The sequence below is a fragment of the Geotrypetes seraphini genome, chromosome 10, assembly GCF_902459505.1.
Source record: "Geotrypetes seraphini chromosome 10, aGeoSer1.1, whole genome shotgun sequence".
Taxonomy (NCBI): domain Eukaryota; kingdom Metazoa; phylum Chordata; class Amphibia; order Gymnophiona; family Dermophiidae; genus Geotrypetes; species Geotrypetes seraphini.
In genome coordinates, this window is record NC_047093.1 from 17,395,913 (window position 1) to 17,418,042 (window position 22,130).

The following is a 22,130-nucleotide window of genomic DNA, read 5'->3' on the forward strand; positions in this document are numbered from 1 at the left end:
AGACCAACAAATATCTTCCTGTTTTTGCTAGATGAATTGGATTGTGGATTCATTCACATTGAACCCACTGATGACAGCAGAAAGACTTGCCAGAACAGCCTGTCTAAAACATGTAGTTTGTCACTTAGACACATGACATGCTTCTTTCTCTTTGGAGCTGTACCTGCAGATGCTTGTAACTCACTCTTGATGCTTGGTGGCCATTTCTGGAAGCAAAGCCAAAATCGTGACGTGAAAGTGAAAGGAAACAAAGTTTTTCTTTCCTAAGGTCAGATGTCTGCGAGTACAACAACACATGGTGCGAATGGCGAATAGTGGTCACAATGAATGCAACTGTGGATAAGCGAACTCGCAAATCGGGAATGCACGAACAAGAATGGACTATATTCCAAAAGGAACTATGTGGTCTGTGACCTTTAGTATGCATATCACTGCCAAGATGACTATATTAATCTAATAAATTGTTGTAAATCGGCATGTCAATGCGGATCCTAATGTAATTGTTGTGAACCGCCTAGAACTCGAAATGCATGGCGGTATATAAGAATAAAATTATTATTATTATTATATTAGATGAAAGTCAAGGAAAATATCAATAAAATATAATGGTTCTATAGCACTGTTAAGGCAAGAACTGAAATTGGAAAGTACACAAAAAAAATGAAATTTTAGCTATTTTTAAAATTTAGAATGATTGTTGAAAGAGAACTGAATATTTACTTTACTGGGCACTGAAGTAACTAACTTGCATGAGAAGATCCATCCTGTTAAACGTATGAATTCAACAAAACATTTTCTTACTATATTGTGAAAGACAAAACATTTCTATTAATGGCATCGTTTCGTGTAGTTGTCAATCAACCTCCAAGCATTATTTATAGAATCACTCCTAGTGGCACCTAAGCAGACTTAAGTGTCGTTAGGCGTCTTAGAGGTAGGTCCTGGTATATTAGGCCAGATTTTACCTGGTCTAATTACCAGCACCTAACTCATATGTCCAACAATGTCTAAGTTTATCATGTCTATTCTATGCCCCTAACCATGCCTACTTTTCAGGTAGGTAGTGTTAGGCATCAGAGTAGAGAATGAAACTCAATTTCCCCATCCCATACCCTTGAGATTTGTCGCTATCCCTTTCCCATTCCTGTAAGCTCTGCCTTAACCACACAAGCCTCGAACACTTATGATTTTAAAGTGTCTGAGGCTTGTGCAGATGAGGACGGAGCTTGCAGGAATGGGACAGGTACAGGAAAAGAACTTGCCGGACAGGAAGTTCCCGCGGGAACAGGGGAAAATTTGTCCCCTGTCACTCTCTACATCGGAGGACACTTCAACTTAGGTGTTGCTAGGCGCTGTGCGGATAGCTGTGCGCAACCTTAATTATCAATAAAAAATCATTGATTTTTAATGGGTTTTTAATTTGTGTGGTCAATAACCACACCATTTAACCCATTAATCATTCATTAAGTTCCGCGCAAATTTTCGTTAGGTGTCGCTAAGTGTTCACAAATAGGGCACCTAGCATAGGCACCATTTATAGAATCAGGCCCAAATCCTATCTAACAGGATTAAACATGGGAAGATAAATTCTCCCCCTATGATGGTGCTTACCAGTTTTCAAAGAAAAGTTCACCATGGGGTTTCCTTTGAAAATCAAGTTACCTTTGGGCTTTTTTTAAACTTTGCATACTTTGCTCTATCATTTATACAAGATAAATATGTGGCAATCTCACAGCTCACTTGGTCCACCCTAACCATGCCCCTGGCATCACCAAATGTTCCTTGCGTAGGGAGGTGGGAAATTTTTTAAAGGGTTTATTTCATCAGTAAATTTCCACTTACTTACAGAAATCCCTTTAAAATCCTTTTGATACACCTATGTCAAGACAACTGCATAAAAGTCAATACATCATTCATAAACTACAGCATGATTTTCAGTGCTAGAGCAAATGGTAGTATTAACTATAAATGCTATGATGCATATCATAATAAGGAGTGATGACTACACTTGTGTAAGTACTTGGTGAACCAAACTTTAATAATTACATACTGCATATGAGGTCAGTTTACCTTTTACATAACGTGTACTCTTCACTGCTTGTCACTCCTCTAGGAGGAGGGCGGAACTGCCAGCCTTCATGGGACCCTACAAATAAGAAGTGGCAAGTTCCTGTTAATATCTGTGTTTGATATCTCAGCTCTAGATACCACAGATAAACAGCAAGCCCCATTTTGAACTTCAACATATTAATATATCTATACTGAAGTGGTTATCAATCCAGTCCTTGGGACATATCTAGCTAGTCAGGTCTTCAGAATCCCCATAATGAATATGCAAGAGATAAATCTGCTTGCCCAAACTGCATTGTATGCAAATCTAAGGCAGGCCGCCTATACTATAAGCATCTGTCACGGGTGCAGGGAGGTGCCTAGGGATGCTTAAGCTCACCCAAGACTGGGCTTGGTTTCACCTGGAAGTGGCCTTGGACGAGTTTAAGCGGCCCTAGGGCCGCAATAGGTGCCTGAAATGTAGGCTAACAAGAGCTGGTCTACATTTCAATAGATGCTGATCGAGGCATCTCACTTTGAGGGAACTCACCCCCCACAAAGTCGGCCAACATGCCCACTCCCTCCCTTCGACAACCCTGAACCACCACATGATACTGTCCAAGGCAGGAGGGATGCTTACTCCCTCCCACCGCCACCCCTGAACCCAACGATGTCCGTGGCAAGAGGAATGCCCACTCCCTCCTGCCGCTGTCAATTCCCCAAACCCCTGACACTCCCCAACACCCACCCAACATTCTCCAACATTCCCCAACACCCACCCAACATTCCCCAACATCCAACTGACACTCGCCCAATATTTCTCAGAACACCCCAACATTCCCCCCCCCGACACTTCCCAACTCCCCTCCCTCGTACTAGGAGTGGCCTAAGATTCCGATAGGCCAGATACCAAAGGCCCCCTCCCATGAGAGTGGCCTTTGGTTTCTGATCAATCGAAGTGTTAGGCTACTCCCAGTGCATCCCCTCTTATGGGGCCTTAGGCAATCAGAGCCTTAGGCTCCTCCCTGGTGCATCCCAGAATGCACCAGGACGTGGAAGGCTCGCTATTTTGGAAGAGGTGGGCATCCCTCTTGCCACCATCTCCTAAAGGTTCTGGGGGGTGTCAGGGGGGATACTGGGATGTGAGGGAGTGTCATGGGGGTGTCAGAGTGTATTGGGGAGTGTCGGGGTTTTGGGGGATCAACAGGGCTGGTGGCAGGAGGGAGCATCTCTCCTGCCAAGGGACTTCGAGGGGGAGGTTCAAAGGTGGCAGTGGGAGGAATTGGGCATCCTCCCTGCTGGTCATGCTCGCCCGTGGAGGGGAAGGTGAAGGTGGGTTCCTTGCCGCAGCCACTCAGCTGATCGTGGATTCCCTTGCCACGATCAGCTGATGAGAGGGGATCAGACGTGATTCTCTAACCTGTGCCTGTGACATGGATGCCGGTTAAAGAATTGGGAGGTTAGGCGAGGTTGGGCACCTGTCCCTTAGATAGGATGCCAGTGTGTGATTCACAGCCACTTCTTAGGCAGCTGCAGAAACAAGCATCCTATACAGAATTTCCCCCTAATGGCCCCTTTTACAAAGCCATGGTAGCAATTCTCCCACGGCAAATGCACTGTAGCCAAATGGGAATTGAATGGGCTTGATGCATTTGCTGCAGTAGAATCGCTACCGCTGCTTTGTAAAAGGGACCCTAAAACCTCTATCAGCATTTCAAGCTAAGGTGGCCTGCAAGTACAGGTAAGAAACACACATTTAGAACAGTAGTGCAGATAACATTATTTATAACCAAATGAAGAGGGAAATTATTCTTTGGTTCCAAGTACCCCATCTTGTACAGTTAGATGTAGATCTTCAATTCACCTTGCAAACTTAGATTAAAATAACCTCTTCTTCAGAAGGAACTAAAAGCATTAGTTAAGATGATTAGATGAATTTTGGAAACTGCATTGAATAAATAGGTTTGTGTACATGCAGTCTCTAAGCTTTTTTTTTTTTTTTTCAATAAACTTAGTAGAACTTTATTCATTTTTGCTTACCATCTTCCAAGTCTTCAACTCGATACCGTGATGGTACTTTACAACCTTTAGCCTGCAATTTGGGGCAAAAAGAACAGGCTTTGAATTAAGACATATTCTGATCTTGATTTACATTAATCTTGTAACCTGTTAGCTTTATAGAAAATATTACATTCACATCATGTTCTATTACTACTATCTACAATTCAATAATCAGCTCAGCAAACCATGACATCATTATACATCAAATATTAAAGATATTTCATGTGCAAAGTGCTTTCTGATTTCTATGAAACAGATTATATAAGAATTTGAAATAACAAGGCATTCTTTATCATGGGCTCTATGGTTGGGGCAAAGGAGTACATAAGGTCTGCCAACATATTTTGAACCCTGGTAGAAAAGGGGTAGGAGAGGGAAAAGATAAATGGAGGTAATGGAGACATCAAGGCATTGAAACACTTGGATTTAGTGCTTAATAATAAAAAAGGAAAAAAAAACTGAGCATATTCTAGTAGAAGCAGGACCACAGAAGACAAACACAAATAGGGATGGAGGTGTGGGTAGACACCGAATGGACTATGTTTGTGAGGAGCTAGCTAAAGGTGGGCAAAGCAATGGGGCCAGATGGTATACATCCGAGGATACAAAGTTCTGCTGACTGACCTTTTCAATGCTTCCTAGAGTCAGGAGTGGTACTGGAAGACTGAAGAACTAGCAGATGTGGTCCTTCTCCACAAAAGTGGAAGTAAGGAAGGGGTAGGAACTACAGGCCAGTAAGTGTGACTTCTGTAAATTAATGGAAATGTTTTTAAAACAGAAAATAGTGAAGTTTTTGGAATCCAATGGATTACAGGACCTAAGGCAACATGAATTCACTAGAGACACTGACAAATCTGATCAATTTCTTTGACGGGGATGCTGGGATGTGAGGGAGTGTCAGGGGTGACCAGAGAGTGGGATAGAGGGAGAGTGCTAAAGCATACTTTGATATAAATTTGCTTCGATTGCTAGTGCAATCCCTTGTCTTGAGCCAACTTGTTTATTGCAACCTCATGATTCTTGCTGGCGCCCAAAAAATCTACAAAGATTGTGCATTATACAGAATGCAGCAGTTCACTTGATCTAGAATTTGAAGAAGTATGATCATGTTATACCTTACTATCATGAACTACATTGGCTACTGTTAGAAGCGCGGATTGTTTAAGTTTGGATGCTTCTGTTTCAAGATACTGGCAGGCTTAATCCTAGAATATCTCTTGGAATCATATAGAATAGCTCTAAGCACTCCAGGAAATCTCACCCACTATTTTCTTTCCCATCTGCTAAGGGTTGTAAATTTAAAAGATTTCAACAGTGTCTGCTGTCCTTCCAAGCAGCATTATGGGATAAGGACTTACCTAATTATGTTGGTTGACTCTTTTGATGTGCTTTAAAAACTAACCTTTTCATAGAATCTTTTGAAAATTAGGCATGCTTTGTTTTCCATTTTCATCTTTTCTACTTACAATCTTTTGTGACCCGCATAGAACTTAGCAGTAATTGTGGTATAGAAGTGAGTTTTTATGTTATGTATTTAGATTTTAGCAAAGCTCTTTTCTAGTATATAGGTGAGACATTCTAGACAGAAGGGCAATATCCCTAAGCGGCTATAGGGATATTACCCATCTGTCTAGAATGTCTCACATATTTGGTCTACAAAAATCTGAAACAACAGTACAGTTTAGGTGTGAAGAACTTTTGTGCACAAAAGAGGAGCTGGACTTGGGTGTGATAGCATGTGATGATCTTAAAGTCACCAAAAAGGTTGAAAAGGTGACAGCAAAAGCTAGAAAGATGCTTGGGTACATATAGAGAAATGGTGAGTAGGAAAAAAGGAGATAATATGCCCCTGTATAAGACTCTGGTGAGATCTCATTTAGAATATTGTGTACAATTCTGAAGACTAAACCTTCAAAAAGATATAAACAAGATGGAGTCAGTCCAGAGGAAAGCTACTAAAATGATTGATGGTCTTCATCATGCATGTATACTTCAGAGAATAGATGGAAGAGGGGAGATATGATAGACACATTTAATACTTACATGGCATAAATGTGCATGAGGCGAGTCTGTTTCAATTGAAAGGAAACTCTGGAATGAGAGGGCATAGGAAGAAGGTGAAAGTGGATAGATTCAGAAGTAACCTCAGAAAAAAAAAATTTTTCACAAAAAAGGTAATAAATGCTTGGAATGGCCTCTCGGTGGAGGTGGTAGAAAATTCAAGAAAGCTTGGGACAAGTAAACTGAATCTCTAAAGGACGGGAGGGGATAGTAGATGGTCTGGTTATGCAGACTAGATAGGCCATATGGTCTTTATTTGCCTTCATTTTCTATGTTTCCATATAATTTTATAGAAAGATGCCTACAAAAATTTCAAAAAAGTTGTTTAAAGTTGGCCGGGGTAGAAGATGGAAGGGTTCCCTCCTGTCCTGGACCACTGCTGGACCACCAGGACTTATGGTAGGCCCAGTTGTGGCCTGTAAGGCATCAGGAAGGAGGGGGGACAGGGTACAGAGATCAGCAGGGGAGGAGTGAGGGAGGGGGGATAGATATAGAGCTTGGCAGGGAAGGAAAGGGACTGGGGGGGGCTGGAAGCAGAGCCTGGTAGGGCAGGGGAGGGAGGTTGAAAGCAGATCCTGGCAGGGCACTGCACTTGAATATTACCACCCCCTGGTTTATATTTGAGACAATCTTTTTTCCTCCTTTTTGTGGGGAAAAAAGGTTACCTCGGTTTATATTCAGGTCAGTATATATTTGGGTATATACAGTACAACAACTGTTGTAAATTATTTCTTACTTTAATTTCCTTCTGCTTGTCTACCACTTTCCACTGTTTTAGCTGCCGCCAAATCAGTAATCCAAAACTCCCTCCAAGAAAAAGTACTTCGCTTCATCATACTTCTTTTTCATATTAATACTCTCAATCCTGGAGCTTCTCTGCTATGTAATTTATTCATTTGTTTTCAAAGCTTTAGACCCTTAACTAAAAACAGGCTCAAAGGGACCATACTACTTACCTCTATTTCAGCTAGAAGTGTTTTTAATCTTGTTAGATCCTTCGTTACCATTCCATTCTAGGAGGAGAAAAAGAAAACAAGCAAAAAAACTTTGTGAATATAGCTGAAGCTCTAGAGAGAGATTTATTTGGGTCATTATAATGGAAGAAGAGGGCAGGGAGATGGGTATTAGTGTATTTGTGGTATTTTGTGTGTTTTCCTGCCCTTTCATTAATGTTTTTTATTCTTACTTACCTTCAGTTTATTGTAAACACAGGACATAAATTTTAATAAATAAATAATACTTATAAAGAGATTAAGTTCTTACTTTGCTAATATCTTTTCTAGTAGAAAGGTGGGTCATTCTGGACATTAAGGTATTCTCACTATGCTCACGAGCTGTGCAGAAGAAATCCACTACAGGTTTTCAACTCCTCCTCCTTTACCAAGGGCTCTGCTGCACCCTTCAGTTTGTACCAAAACAGGTGAAAGCCCTATATAGTTACACATAAGGAGGGGTACAGGGAGACTCCTCAAAATACAGTGATGTTTCACTTTGAAAGATAATAAACATGTTAAATATTGCAATGTAACAATCCAAATTTCAGAATAACCATACAAATCAGAAACATTCATTTAAGGAGTTCAAACATTCCTCATTGTGCTATAGGAGGTCATATATCTCCTTCCTAAGATTCATAAAACATTAACAAAGCCACCGGGGAGACTCATTGTTTCAAGCCGTGGGTCTCTCCTTGAGCCTTTATCAATTTTCACAGATAGTTTCCTACTTCCTTTGGTTAAAAGTAATTTTTCCTACATACAAGATTCTACAGATTTTCTGATGAAATTAAAGGTTATGGACATTTTGAACATCACATACCTGGTAACATTTGATGTCAAGTCTCTCTATATGGTAATTCTACAAGATGAGGCATTGCATGTGATTCAACAAGAATTGGAAAGAGGAACAGAAGAGCGCAGAGTGCCCACTGAAGTAATTGTGAGATTGAGTGAATTAGCAATGAAAAATAATTTCTTCATTTATGAGGGCTGTTTTTTCAAGCAAATTTCGGGAGTGGCCATGGGGGTCACCATGGCACCTTCTATGGCTAATTTATACATGAAAGCCTTTGAAGAGCGCTGGATATTAAATAATGATTTCTTAGATAACATTAAGTTATGGGCACGTTTCATCGACGATGTCTTCTTATTATAGTGCCAAAGAGAAACTTAATGATTTTTTTGTATGGTTGAATGAACGCCATACAGCCATTAAATTCAGCATGGAGAAAGATGAAACAACTTTAGCTTTACTAGATTTGGAGATTACAAAAACTGATAGATATCTCCTTTGAAACCAACTGATAGGAACACCTTTTTGTATTACACAAGTTGTCACCCTGGAGCTCTTAAGGACAATCTCCCTATTTCACAGTTTCTGCGATATAGAAAAAATTGTTCCACTATCGAAACATATAAGTATCAAGCGAAAGGAATGAAACACAAAATAGAAGAACGGGGTTACCCAGAGAAAAGTGATAAGAACAGTACACACAAGAGCCTACTATGTGAACAGGGATCTGTTGCTTGAAAATAGGTCAACAAACAGGGAAGAATGGTATCCCACATACATACTTACCTTTGAGGGAGGATTAGGGGAAGTTGCTAAGATCGTGAAGAGACACTGGTCTATAGTACAGTTGCATTCCACATTCATTAATAAAAATTTGAGGATATCATATCGTCGCCAATAGAATTTGAAAGAGGTGTTATGTCCATCCGACACCTCAATTAAAATAGGAAACAATGCAATGGAAGGAGGACATACTAAATGCGGCAGATGCAAGACATGTGAAACTACAGTAGAACATAGAGGCAGCTTCCTCCATCCCCAAACAGGGAAGAAATACACATTGAAACATAACACTTCCTGTGGAACTCCTTTTGTAGTATATATTATTGTCTGTCCCTGCTTGAAAACATATATAGGGCAAATCTCCAGACCCTTCCGCACTAGGAAAGAAGAACAACGAAGCAGCTTGGCTTGCAATAGAGTTGAGGAACCTTTAGTCCAGAATTACATAGCAGCAGGCCATGCTGCCACAGAATTTCAATGCTTTGTTTTGGACCATGTGCCACCAATGATGAGAGGGGATGTCCGCAGACTCATTCTAATGCGGAAAGAGCAGGAATGGATATTTCGTATGTGCTCTGAAGAACCTAAAGGATTAAATGCTAAAATTGAGTGGCACTTATTTTTTTAGAATCAGCCCTTCATGTTTTACCTAAAGATGAACAGCTCTAGTTATGATTCTGGCCTTTCGGGGCTTCTAACATTCATTACCACGATGAGCTGGCAGTGTAAGATCAGCTGTCAGCGTGATACCAGCTGTAACATCAGATGCTATTTAAACAAGCAGCTCGCAGCGGCGGCCATCATTGCCTGTATAAGCGTGAGAAATAACGCCGAGGTAAGCCGGAGAACTGGAGGTGGTAGTATTTTCTTTACTTTTGCTCTAATCCTGCTGTTTCCGGGTTTTTTATAGAAGTCCATTTCCCTGATGCAGCCACATAGCGAAACGCCAGATAGCTTCCGTCGGCAAAGTGGACCAGCAAAGACAGAGGGAGAATTAATATGCCTGCAGTTCAACTTGAACCCTGCCCGAGCTAAGTTCTTTGATTTAACCTTATGCTTTTGATTGTAAAAGTTTTGAATAAGCACGATATACTAACATACTAAAGTGTGAGTTAGCATTAAACAAACGATATCAGGCAGGAGAGGGATGGAGCCAGTGAGGAGTTTTCCCTTTTTATTGTGGTTGTTCAGTTAACACACTTCACAATGCACGGGGATCTGAGGCTCCTTCCCCTTTTGAAATAATAGACACACTAAAATATATTAGAGACAAGGTGGGGAAGAGGACTTTTATCACCATTTCTCCCTGATAAAGTTTGCATTTAAAGAACAGAATATAAGAAAGAGGTATTTTTGAAAGAACAAGTCATTTAATCCTCCAGTTGCCCCAGGTACATTAAATAGACAGAAAGTACCTGAATAAATTAATGTAAACCGTTCTGAGCTCCCCTGGTTGAACGGTATAGAAAATTGAATAAATAAAATTGATTAATTAATTAATGTTCTCCCGGCAGACAAGCCTCCATACCTAGGGATCAAAGGGGTGGCTAAGTTGGATGCCCCCACCTCCCCTACACATGCTGCACGGCACGCGGCGCAAGGGTGCTCTTCAAGAAATTATCCAATGCAACTCTGGCATGAATCAGGAGTAAAAGTGCCTAAAGACTCCATCCCTACCAGTTTTCAGGTAAAACAAGGTGATTTGAAGGTTCTAGAGAACTTTGGGGAAAAAATAAAAAGAAATCAGGAAATCCAAGATGGCTGCCAAGGCAGCGTTTTAGTGCTAAGAAACAGCTCAAAAATGACATATCAAAAATGGCAGAAACCCTTAAAAACAAGATTTTCATATCTCCCTGATTTTGCCCATAGGCTATAATAGCCTTACTCACTGTGATATGTGCTCTGAAGGTGCTGCAGCCTACATCAGCTCTAAGAAGTAGCTGGGTATGAGAGAAGAAACGCTACCTCGATCAGCCATTCCTCCAATGCTGAGATCTTCGGTGTGCCAGTCGGACAAGGCCGGACTGATCCTCAACTCCCGTGGAACCACCCACATGAAGGAGGGAGGCAAAATTGTAGTCAGCACCCTGAAGAGCCTTGCTGAGCCTCCTGCGGATGTCTAACAGCCTGTACTCAAGCCCCTGCAATTCAGTAGACGAGCTAAGGTACTAGGGGCATGGACCCCAAGCACCACGAAGATCTCTGCAGGCTGGCCAAACAGGTCCCCAAGAGATTAACCTGCTGGCTACAGACCCAAGTCTGCTTCTTCTCCATGCAGGCAGAGTTCTCCCCCAATCTGGGGAGCTCTGGCACACCGATACCCACAAAAAAAATACCAAACATAATAAAGAAATATACAGAGCAGATCAGAAAGACACCTCCTGCTCCATAGAGAAGGAAAAACTAAAGAGGGCAGCAGAGCCCTGGGTAGGTGGAACCATTTAAAACTTGGAGTGGATTCCTTCTGCACGGTTCGCAAGCATGGGGAGAATAACCTATTGCACTCCTATTGTCCAGAATGACACACCTATTGCACTAGAAAGAGCATTATGTTTTACTAATAGCAGATTAAATACAAATAAAACGATTGGAAACAAAAAAGATTCTAAAATACTGGTGAAGCCTCATGAAAGAGAATCCGATCTAAAATAATTATTCTATTATATTTTTGTATTTACTGTATTATTTTGTAAAAACTTACCCACTCCCTTTTATCAAGCCACTGCCAAGCCGCCCATAGGAATAATGGGTGGTTTGGCATTTAGGTCACACTGCTTGGCAGCGCGGCTTGTAAAAAGGCGGGGGAGGGGGGGTAATGATTATTTTCTATTTCTCCTTCCCTCCCAGTTCCTTGCTCAATCCCACCTATTTCTCACCGTGAAGGCTGCTTTTTTTTTTTTTTTTTTACTTACTGCCTGCACCCTCCTGTGACATACTGTAACTGAAAGTAAGAAACAGCTCACTCATGCTATTTCTAACCCTGCTTTTTGCACAATACATGGAAATAAAATAAAGAAAAGTAAGATAATCCAATAAAAAGGTATCATTTTATTTTCCTATTTTAGTTTTATTTCTATATGTTACTTTTAAAGCAGACTAACACAACATCCTGCTTTTCACTACTGCAAACAATCATTCATTTCTTCCCAATCTTCACCACTCTTCCTCCAGCCCCTTTCAAGATCAAGAAGCAAAACAGAAGCAATAAACCCTAAAATCATAAGTAGCAACGGATACTGCAGAGCAAGCTAGAGTAGCTTACCAACGATTCTCCCACCAGTGATTTGGAAAGAACATTTGATATAGTTTGCAGCTTCCCTTCCATGTGCATGCGGCAAAGCACTGCATGGAAAGAGCCATCTCCCTTTGCCAGTCCCTCTCCAAGAACTGCAATTACAAAAGAAAACCACATACACACATCAATTAACACTATTATGAAAGTGAGTGAAATACACTATTACATGAATAGACACTTAAAAGTTAATCATAAAACTTCTTCATAAAACAAGCTACATATGCAATTGATGAATAACCTTTCCTGCCTTAAGAGATTAGACAGGCAAATGAAAGACTGTACATAGCCAGGTATTTAAATTTGGAGAGCAAATGCATTGTTTCCAGCTTGCTTATGAGCCTCCAAAGCCTAAATATGTCAGTCATATCAAATGTTTAAAGCATGTGCCAGGCAAAATTTGTATTAAAGTTTATTTAAAATTTGATAAAATGCTTATATAAAAAAATTTCTAAGCGAAATACATAGAAAATGGAAAATACCAAATTATTAAGAATAAGACACTTAACAAATAATGGACATTTTACAAACAGCATTCTTGAAATGCTATCAATCAAAATCACAACAAAAAGGGTTGCCCCTATAACATGGAAACAACTACAAACAGTTAAGGAAACCATTCTATGAGATGCATTTCCAACACTCAAACAAAATAATTATACACTGAAGCAAATAGCAGTTAAGACTGATTTGCTGTATATTTGCAAAATGTATTCTTAAGTTTTGCAAACAGCAAAACCCTTCTAGAAACGAACTTTAATATTATTTCTCTTTGTGAAGTATGTGTTTACATTTCCAAGTTTCCAAGTTTATTAGTTTTTAATATCCCGACCATCAAACAAATGTCTGGCCGGTTAACAATAAAATTTAGAGAGGCTTATTAAAAAAAGGAAAAAAAAAAGCATGGAGTGAACGTAAATGACAAAGACTAAACAGACTAGAGTGAGGGTAAGAGGGGGAGGAGGGGAAAAGTTACATAATTTAGATGAAAAGGAGAAAGTGGGGTGGGGATGGAACGAGAGGGATAAGGGCGCGTTGTTGAAGCAAATACTTACTCAAAGTAATAAAAAGAAGAAAATAAAAAAAATAAAATAAAAAAAAAAAGAGGAGGAAAAATGATGATTTAAGTACAGTCGAAAGCGTCCTGAAATAAGAAGGTCTTTAGGCAAGTCTTGAATTTGATTAAATGTTGTTCGTCGCGGAGGTATTGTGGAAGAGAGTTCCATAATGTAGGTGCAGTTACTGCAAAGTTGGTTTTCCGGGTATAATAGAATTCTTTTAGAGATGGAATGAAGAGAAGTTTTTGGTCTGTTGATCTTAACGTGCGAGGGGAACATTGTGGAATAAGGAGTTTATCAAGAAATAAAGGTTGGTGAGAGAGTTTGATTTTAAAGGAGAGTAAGATGATTTTGTAGGTGATGCGGTGGGTGATAGGAAGCCTCTTTAAGAAGAGGAGTGACATGCTCGAATTTACCTTTTTTGTAAATAAGTTTTATTGCAGTGTTTTGTATTAATTGTAGTCGTCGTAGTTCTTTTTGGGGAAGTCCGTTGAGAAGAGTGTTACAGTAGTCTAAATGGGAAATGACTAGGGAATGAATCAGAATGTTGATTGAATCGGTATCTAAGACAGAACTTAGTGATCGAATGATACGAAGTTTAAAGAAGCAGTTCTTTACGACTGAACTTATGTGGTCGTGGAAAGTAAGCTCTCTATCAAAGATGACGCCAAGGAGTTTTATTTTGGTTTCCATTTGTAGTGGTAAAGATTTGATAGAAATTGTTCCTAATAATGATTCAGATGTATTGATTGGAAGGAGGAGCCCACAGGATTTATCAATATTGAGTGAAAGTTTATTTAAGTAGAGCCAGTCACTTATAGTATCCAATTTATTGTTTATATCTTTTACGTCTGAGATGTTTGTAGTGTTGATTGGGTGGAGGAGTTGTATGTCGTCAGCATAGGCGAAGATTGGTGTGAATATGCACAATGAACACTAGGGGAGATTCCTTGAATAAAACAATCCTATATGAAATAAAATAATTGTATTTACTGCCCTCCAGGCAGCATTCCACATGCTCACATGGCAAATACTAGCACATAACTAGGAAATGTCTCCTCCCACTTTCCTCAACTGAATAAAGCCTTTGGTTATCCTTTACATTAATTCACTAAAGGAAAAACCACTGCCATAGCGCTGCCGACAAACAACATGACTTAATTTGTGATGTAACTCATTCAAGTTTTGAAAGACTGTATGTAAAGTTGTTTAGCATATAAATGGAGGTGGTGGTTAAACAGAATTAATCCAATTTGAAACAACTGTCATTGAATCTGTGAGAATTAAAGCAATTTGGATGGGGGGGAGGGGAGACATAAAAGCCAGAAAACAGAAGGAAGGTTTACTGACTGGCAATACTCTTCTGTTGTAAACATTTTCCAGCTACATTGATAAATCACATGATCTACATATCACATCAGGATTAAAAACTTATAATGATAAATCTTGCACTGTAATTATGTCAAATTGTAACCTGTAAACTGTATACTAAGGGGCTCATAATCAAAACAAAAAAACGTCTAAAAAGTGGCCTAAATAAGACGATCAGAAAGCCTGATCGTCCAAGTACCCATAAACAAAGCTGGTTTTAGACGTCCCGCCCTTTCCCCTGCCTCTAAACGCATAAAGCGAAAAAAGGCATTTTTAGAGGAGGTGAAAGGGCGGGAGGTGACACCGACCTTGACATAGGCGTACAGCAGGTATAACCAAAAGTTTAGGCAGGTTGCCTAATCGGCACTTATACGTTTTGACTTAACACTATTATGAAAGTGGGACGCAACAGCTCAGCGGCCCCAGCAACCTGCCTACCACTTACTGCAACTTTCATGGCAGGAGAAATGGCTCATCTCTCCTGCCACGACGGTGATTGCCCACCCCACGAACCACGACACTTCGGGGTGAACATCGCCGCAGGGCATCTCCCCTGCCAGCGATTCTCACCCCGAAGTGCCGCGGTTTGGGGGGGTGGGCGATCGCTATCGCGGCAGGAGAGATGAGCCAATGCACTGGGTTTCTTACTTCCTCACTGCTAAATTTCATTATCGACACCATAAGCAGGGTGGCAGTAGTTTAAAGGAAAAAGTCCAGAAGCTGAAAAAGGCAGTGGTCCACAAGCAATAAAGATAGCAAACCTAATAAAGCAGACTATCAGGTGAAAATCATATCTATTTCTATTAACATGGCCACGTTTCACTTTAATAGGCTGTGTCTGGGGTAAGGCTGTTAAATCATAAATACACAAAATAAAAATGAACAATTCAAATAAATACAAGAATATTAAATTAAAATCCACATGCAAAGTGCAGAAAAGTATACAAGTTAAAAGCACTACAGGGAAAAATAATTATACCAGACAACCAGAACATGGATAAAAGTTACATTCTATTAAGTGTAAAAGTAACATAAAAAATAAAAAGAATGCATTACTAAAATATAAGCGATTACAGTAGTGCTCAATTCTTAGTAGCAAGCAACAGTACAGAGATACTTTTTTGGGGTACATCCATTAAAAATACACATTATGATTATTTAAACAGAAATAACCAAAAAGTAGTTTAAGGGTTTTTATTCATCTCTTTGCTGTTTTGTTTGTCTGTTTATTTCTCACCAGCCCTTATCCAGGGCAAGTTACATATTAACATACGAAACATGTAGTGCATCTTTCAACTAAAGACCTATTCCTGAGCTTCAGAAAACAGGTTAAAGTCTTTTAGTTTACATAAGCTTATACTTAATTGTAGATCATTTTGAGGAGTCAAAATTCTTGAACTTATCAATTTGTATGCAATTTGGGCCCTCTTTTACTAAGCTGCAATAAAGGGTTCTACCACAGCTCGGGGCACTAAATGTTTCAACGCTGCTCTCCCTCCCATGCGAACCACGACCGCGAGCCGAAATACCTGGAAACAAATGGCAGTGTTGGTAGCACAGGCTGGATCGCGACCTGCCCTTCTCATGTCCGGTCGTTCCTCTGCCACATCACTGATGATGTCATCAGCAACGCGGCACAGAATGGCCGGGCGTGAGAAGGGCAGGCCGTGATCCAGCCTGTGCTGCTGACACTGCCATTTGTTTCCAGGTATTTCGGCTCGCGGTCGGGATTTGCATGGGAGGGAGTTGGAAGGGTGAGCGGGGGGCAGAAGTGCTGCTGCTGGCGACTAGGGCTTATTTTCGAGGATAGGGCTTATATTAAGACCTACCCAGAAAATCATGCTAGGGCTTATTTTTGGGGTAGGTCTTATTTTCAGGGAAACACAGTAGTTTAAGGGCAGATAAGATCTAGGTCAAACATCCTAACACATTAGTGACCTTGTGAACTATTTCATGGTTGACCAGCACAAACACTCAGATTAAGAGACAGACTTATTCCAGAATATGCTTTCCAGGAGATTTTGACATAGCAAAAGGGTAAAATCAAAAATGGCACTGTAATTACTAGTCCACTGAATCTGTGGCACTGCTGTCATAAGGGATCTGAGTGTGAATCCTGACTCAAGTCTTCCAGTCCTTCAAAAGATAGTGGAACAATGCTATAGAATTCAAGAAACCTAATGGGTGGATTTAGGGCCCATAATTGCAGGGTTGCTGGAGCCCTTGTATATCATCCTCATCTAGGGATCATCTTGAAATGTCCGAGCTGAAATTGAGTTGGGATGTAGTACAAACAAGAGGAAAAGCCCTGAATAACCATGAATCTTCAGAGATCTCAGCTGTGGCTCTAATTCAGCTGAGAGTACAAAGTAAGAGGAAGTTAGAAAAAAACATTAACAATTAAGTCATTGGTAATGTTAAGTGTTTCAACATACCATGCCTACAGTCTTCATCTGCTTGATCATAGTTTTTCTGAAAATGAAAAAAATAAAACTCTGGTTATTCAAATTTCATTAACTCATTTACCAGTAAACATAAGGGGGCTTATTTTCAAAGCACTTAAGACACACAAAATACCATAGAAACCTATGGTACATTGTGTATCTAAGTGCTTTGAAAATGAGCCTTTTAGCCAGGATTCACTTTGAAGAAATCATATTTTACTAGGTGAAAGATTTTTAGTCCCAATATAACTTTTCAAAGCCTATAGTTTTAATCAAATGAACCAACTTTAGATTTCATTTAATTCGTGAGGAGTCTGTGAGTAACTAGGCAAAATTTCCACAATGTTCAGATACTCTAGGTCAATGTTCTTCAACTGCTGGTCCATAGACTGGTACCAGTCCGCAGAAATTTCCTTCCGGTCCACAGGGCCAGCACATGCATCGGGCTCAAGACAGTGTTCTTCAACCGCCGGTCCGCAGTGCAATCAATGCAGCATTATCTTCGGGCCGACTCCCTCTTCCTCACTACCGCACTGCACAAAGCTGTGGGTAGCGGCTCCTACACATATCCTACGCCTGAACTGGAAGCCTTCTCTCTGACGTTGCAACGCCAAAGGGAAGGCTTCCAGATGAGGCGCGGGACACGCAAGGAGCCGCTGCCCACGACTTTGTGTACTGCATCAGTGAGGAAGAGGGAGCCGACCCGAAGATTTAACACTGGGGGCAGCATAAAACGGCCAGGCAGGAGCAGGCCAGAAGGTAAGACACACCATGGAGGGAGGGAGACAATAAAAGTAGGGGGAATGATTTTATTTTTTAATTTAGTGATTGAATTGTGTCAATTTTGAGAATTTACATCTACTGTTTGTATTTTGCACTGTTCAGGAAGAAATGCATTTGCTTCTTTTTCTCTGGGGTTGTACTGCATGGCAGAGTCTTGCATCTTAGGGTTTGTTTGTATATATTAGTACTTTCAGTTTGTGGTCCCATATTTGCATAGGGTTTATCTGTGTTCTGGTAGGAATGAAATGTTGAGAAGCATACAGTGTGCTTTGTGTAGTTTAATTTTGTGGTTAACCATTATGTGTTGTTAATGAGATTATGGGAGTGGGGTCTGGGGCGGAGATTGGACGGAGATGGGTGATTTAGCCCAGTGTTCTTTAACCACCAGTCCACAAAATAATTATTTTATTTCCGCCGGTCCATAGGTGTGAAAAGGTTGAAGAACACTGCTCTAAGTGGCTTATTGTAGCCTAGAGAAGAAATTAAGTTAGGGCTGGAAGAAGCCAAAGAGAATTTGTAGCCTTCAGGTATTTTGAGCTAAGAAACTGAAGCTGGTTTAGGATAATTGCAGTTGCATGATTTCCTTTTTTTTTTTTTTTTTTTTTAAAGCTAAACTGCTACAGACAGTTGGGAAATGAGCAGGGCAGGATCACCATAACGCCGGCTGTGACTCTCCATTAGTGTTCTTCCACAGGAGAATATGCCTACTTAAAAAGGAAGATGGAAGCATTGAGCCAAAAAAAGAAGTTGCATAACTGAATAGATACCAAGTTAATGCTGGGTATCATTGCTGGAAGTCAGATTCCCTGTATTTACATTTGTTTGGAATGTCTGGTCACAAGCACGACACTAAATGGTGAACTGTGAACTTTGGATTTTGAGTTAGAATGAAGAGACTAAAAGCTGCCTACATGTCCTGACTAGGGAAGGGAGATGCATTAAGATCCTACCCAAAGAGCTTACTAGAAAAGACTTGTTCAGTTGCAGATTTTGCATAAAGAATCTAGATTAGAAACAGAACATCCACGTCAGGCCTATTTTACAAAAGGAAGCTGAGTGGAGCAGAGTGGCACTGGAAAGAAAAGCCTTCCCTAGCCATGGGCTGGAAAGCAGCCCTGGGAAGAAGTGGAGTGTGAGAGAGACTGTTAAGCGACAGGAACATTCTTTGCATGGCTGAGATAATCCAATGATATTAAAGTTGTGGACTCTGCTAAAGTGTGAGGCAAACAGTGAAACAAGAAGGACAGTGTGGTAACAGAAGTTTACTGTATTTCTGTTAAGGAAAGTATAACTTGTTTCCTGACCCTGAGAAGAGACAGGTTCAGGCTGGTGTGAAAAATAAAATTTCTTGTGTCTTAGCTGTGTGTATGTGATGACCTCTCCTATAAATCCTGACCAGCCTTGTCACAGATTCCTTCAGATAACATAGCAAAGTCCACTGGACATCTAACTTATACAAAAGCCAATCCGTAGATCAAAGCCTTCTGCTATGAAGTCACGTGAACAGAAAAATTACCTTAGAGAAGAAACATGACATGGGAAACTGAGTCCTCCACAAAGGAGATATAAGTCCTGGCAAGACAGATATGGCAAGAAAATAATCTAGGCGTCATCTTAAGACTATACAGTGAAACTTTCCACCCAATGTGTGGCAGCAGCCAAAAAAGCAAACAGGATGCTAGGAATTATTAGGAATGGGATGGCAAATAAGACTAAAAATATTATAATGCCTCTGTTTCACTCTATAGTGCAATCTCACCTTGAGTATTGTGCTCAATTCTATTCACTGTATCTCAGAAAAAAAGATAAAGCAGAATTAGAAAAGATTCAAAGAAGAGGAGTGACTAAAATGATTAAGGGGATGGAACTCCCCTTTTATGAGGAAAGGCTAAAGAGATTAGGGATCTTCAGCTTGGAAAAGAGACAGCTAAGGAGGGATATGAATGAAATCTACAAAATTATGAGTGGTGTTGAACAGGTCAAAGTGAATCGATTTTTTATTCTATCAAAAATTACAAAGACTAGGGACACTCAATGAAGTTGCATGTAAATACCTTTAAATAAATAGGAGGAAATATTTTTCATCCAATGAATAACTAAGCTCTGGAACTTGCTACTAGAGGATGTGGTTACAGTGGTTAGTGTAGCTGGGTTTAAAAAAAGTTTGGACAAGTTCCTGGAGTTAAAAACCATAGTTTGCTATTGAGACAGACTTGGTGGAAATCAATGCTGGCCTTGGGATCCATAGCATGGAATTGTTGCTTCTATTTGGGTTTCTGCAGGTACTAGTGACCTAGACTGGTCACTGTTGGAAATGGGATTTGGGGGCTAGATGGACCATTGGTCTGACCCAATATAGCTATTCTTACATGCATATGTTCTAATTCTGTTCATTACAAAGGCCAGTCTAGATTTATAATATCTCAAGTGAGTTAACATTTACAGAAACAAATTCTCTCTTTCAACATAGCTTTATATTTTGTATGAAATGGTCACAGAATATACTAATAACTTTTTAAAAGTCATAAAAATGTGATTTTTTTTTAACTTCTGATGTTTATAACACTTTATAGGTAAACAGTCTCAACTGTAGAACAACATATTACTAGTAATAATCTTAAGCTTAAATGTATTATCATAGACAGACTCACAAGTTGTAAAAATGAGGCAATTCTATAAAGAATACTCTCAATTTTGATGCGGTCAATTTTTGGCTGGCATGTTTCTGTGGAGTGAGTCAAGGGACACTGGCTTAGGGAAATGAGTGCCTCCGTGCAGTGCTTCACCGCCACTTCGTACTCCTGTCTTCTTAGTGATTCACATGCTTGTTCACATGAATTCTCTGGTCTTCTGTCTGCCATGACTCAGGGACAGAAATCCTAAAGAAGAGGAAGAAAACCAATTAATTCTTATTAGTTATATCAACTATACAGCAAACAGACAATACGGTAATAGCCAACAGCCAAGTGAGCCATAAACTATTAAGCAAAAATACAATACATTTATCAATTTATGCCCCCCATTAACTACGACATGTCCTTTTATAAAACATTATATTGATCACTTACAACAGTGTTATAAAGTGCAACAAAAATCTGTTTTTGTCCCCAAACAAATCTGTAAATTTACAACCAGGATCCTAAAAGGAAAATTCAAAACAATCCAGGAACATAAGACTTTTGATGTTAAAAAGGATCACACACTTTGGAAATGACAAGAAAGGACTTAAAGACCTGGGTTTAATGTACTAGAAGACAAAATTCCTCTGGTACTTTTGGATTACTTGTAAACATCCTCCCCCCCCAAAAAAAAAAAATCATGGGAGTGAATTTTATATTTTACTTGTATTTACAGGCAAAAGTCATCTATTACTCATACTCATTCTGTTTTTCAGAACTGATAAAGAGAGTGTAGCTCCTGGAAGCTGAACATGAAATGTATTAAGTTAGTCCAATAAAAAAATAGCACCTTATATTGTCTACCTTTATTTCCATGCAATCTTGTACACAAAGTTTCAGTGACTGGATGCCTCCAGTCATTCTAGAACATTAAAGTGTTATATGAAAACAACAAGAAGTCTTTCAAAAAGCAGCTACTGCAAATTATATCTGTCTGGAGCAGGGATGAGCCAACTGGGAGGGTAAAAATGATCCTGCATAGGGATACAAAACTGACATAAAACAATAAAGAGCAGTGGGATAGGAGATAAGCTGCTGCAGGAAATGAATGGTAGACCAGGAGATAAGCTACACATAAGTAGGGTGAGTGGGGGAGACACACAGATGGGCTGGGGAAGAGAAAGAGAGTGACAGACCTGGTGGGAGCCAGTAGAAGCACCAACCAATTGCATGGATGAAACAAAATCATGGCCCAAAAGGTTTGCCTACCTCTGACCTAAAATCTAGAAGTGACCAAGCTCTAAATTACTCATCATCTGCAAGCCTCCTAACATGGATGTTTTTGTTGATTACAACTTTTTCTATACCCCCTTTTTTAGGGACACAGAACGGTTTATATAATGTTTAAAGAAAAGAAGAAAATGGGAAATGCAAAATCCTTCAATGACAGAGGGAGAGAGTTTAAGAGTGAAGTGTAAAGCCACGCACACATTCCACATGCTAAAACAGCAGTCAGTCAGTCAAAGGCCCTTGAGAAGAAACAAATCTTGTGGCCAGTTTTAAATCTTGTGAGTGAGCTTTCTAATTAAAGATAATGTGAATGTCACAGCATAAGAACATAAGCATCGCCTCTGCCGAGCCAGACCATGGGTCCATCATGCCCAGCAGTCCGCTCCCGCCACGCCCCCACCCACCCAGGTCCATGACCTGTAAGTGATCTTTTACCTAAAACATTTTATTCCCTAATCATTTAATATCCTGTATAGTAACCCTCTATCTGTACCCTTCAATCCCCTTTTCCTTCAGGAAATCATCCAAT

The 22,130-nt window shown here is 40.0% G+C and overlaps 1 protein-coding gene across 5 annotated transcripts in view; it reads right to left on the minus strand.

The window, feature by feature from the left end:
* Window positions 1-22,130, minus strand: part of HELZ (helicase with zinc finger) — a 294,520-nt gene that overhangs the window by 211,003 nt on the left and 61,387 nt on the right. For 4 of the 5 annotated variants that reach the window (XM_033960980.1, XM_033960983.1, XM_033960978.1 and 1 more), the window contains exons 2-8: window positions 20,345-20,572; window positions 16,902-16,938; window positions 12,008-12,132; window positions 7,128-7,184; window positions 6,154-6,201; window positions 4,090-4,141; window positions 2,071-2,146 (exon numbers count right to left, since the gene is read on the minus strand). In XM_033960980.1, coding sequence (XP_033816871.1) covers window positions 2,071-2,146; window positions 4,090-4,141; window positions 6,154-6,201; window positions 7,128-7,184; window positions 12,008-12,132; window positions 16,902-16,938; window positions 20,345-20,554 — 605 coding nt within the window. In that variant the 5' untranslated portion in view covers window positions 20,555-20,572. The remainder of the gene's footprint in view (window positions 1-2,070; window positions 2,147-4,089; window positions 4,142-6,153; window positions 6,202-7,127; window positions 7,185-12,007; window positions 12,133-16,901; window positions 16,939-20,344; window positions 20,573-22,130) is intronic. The other variant, XM_033960981.1, reaches the window with a different exon arrangement.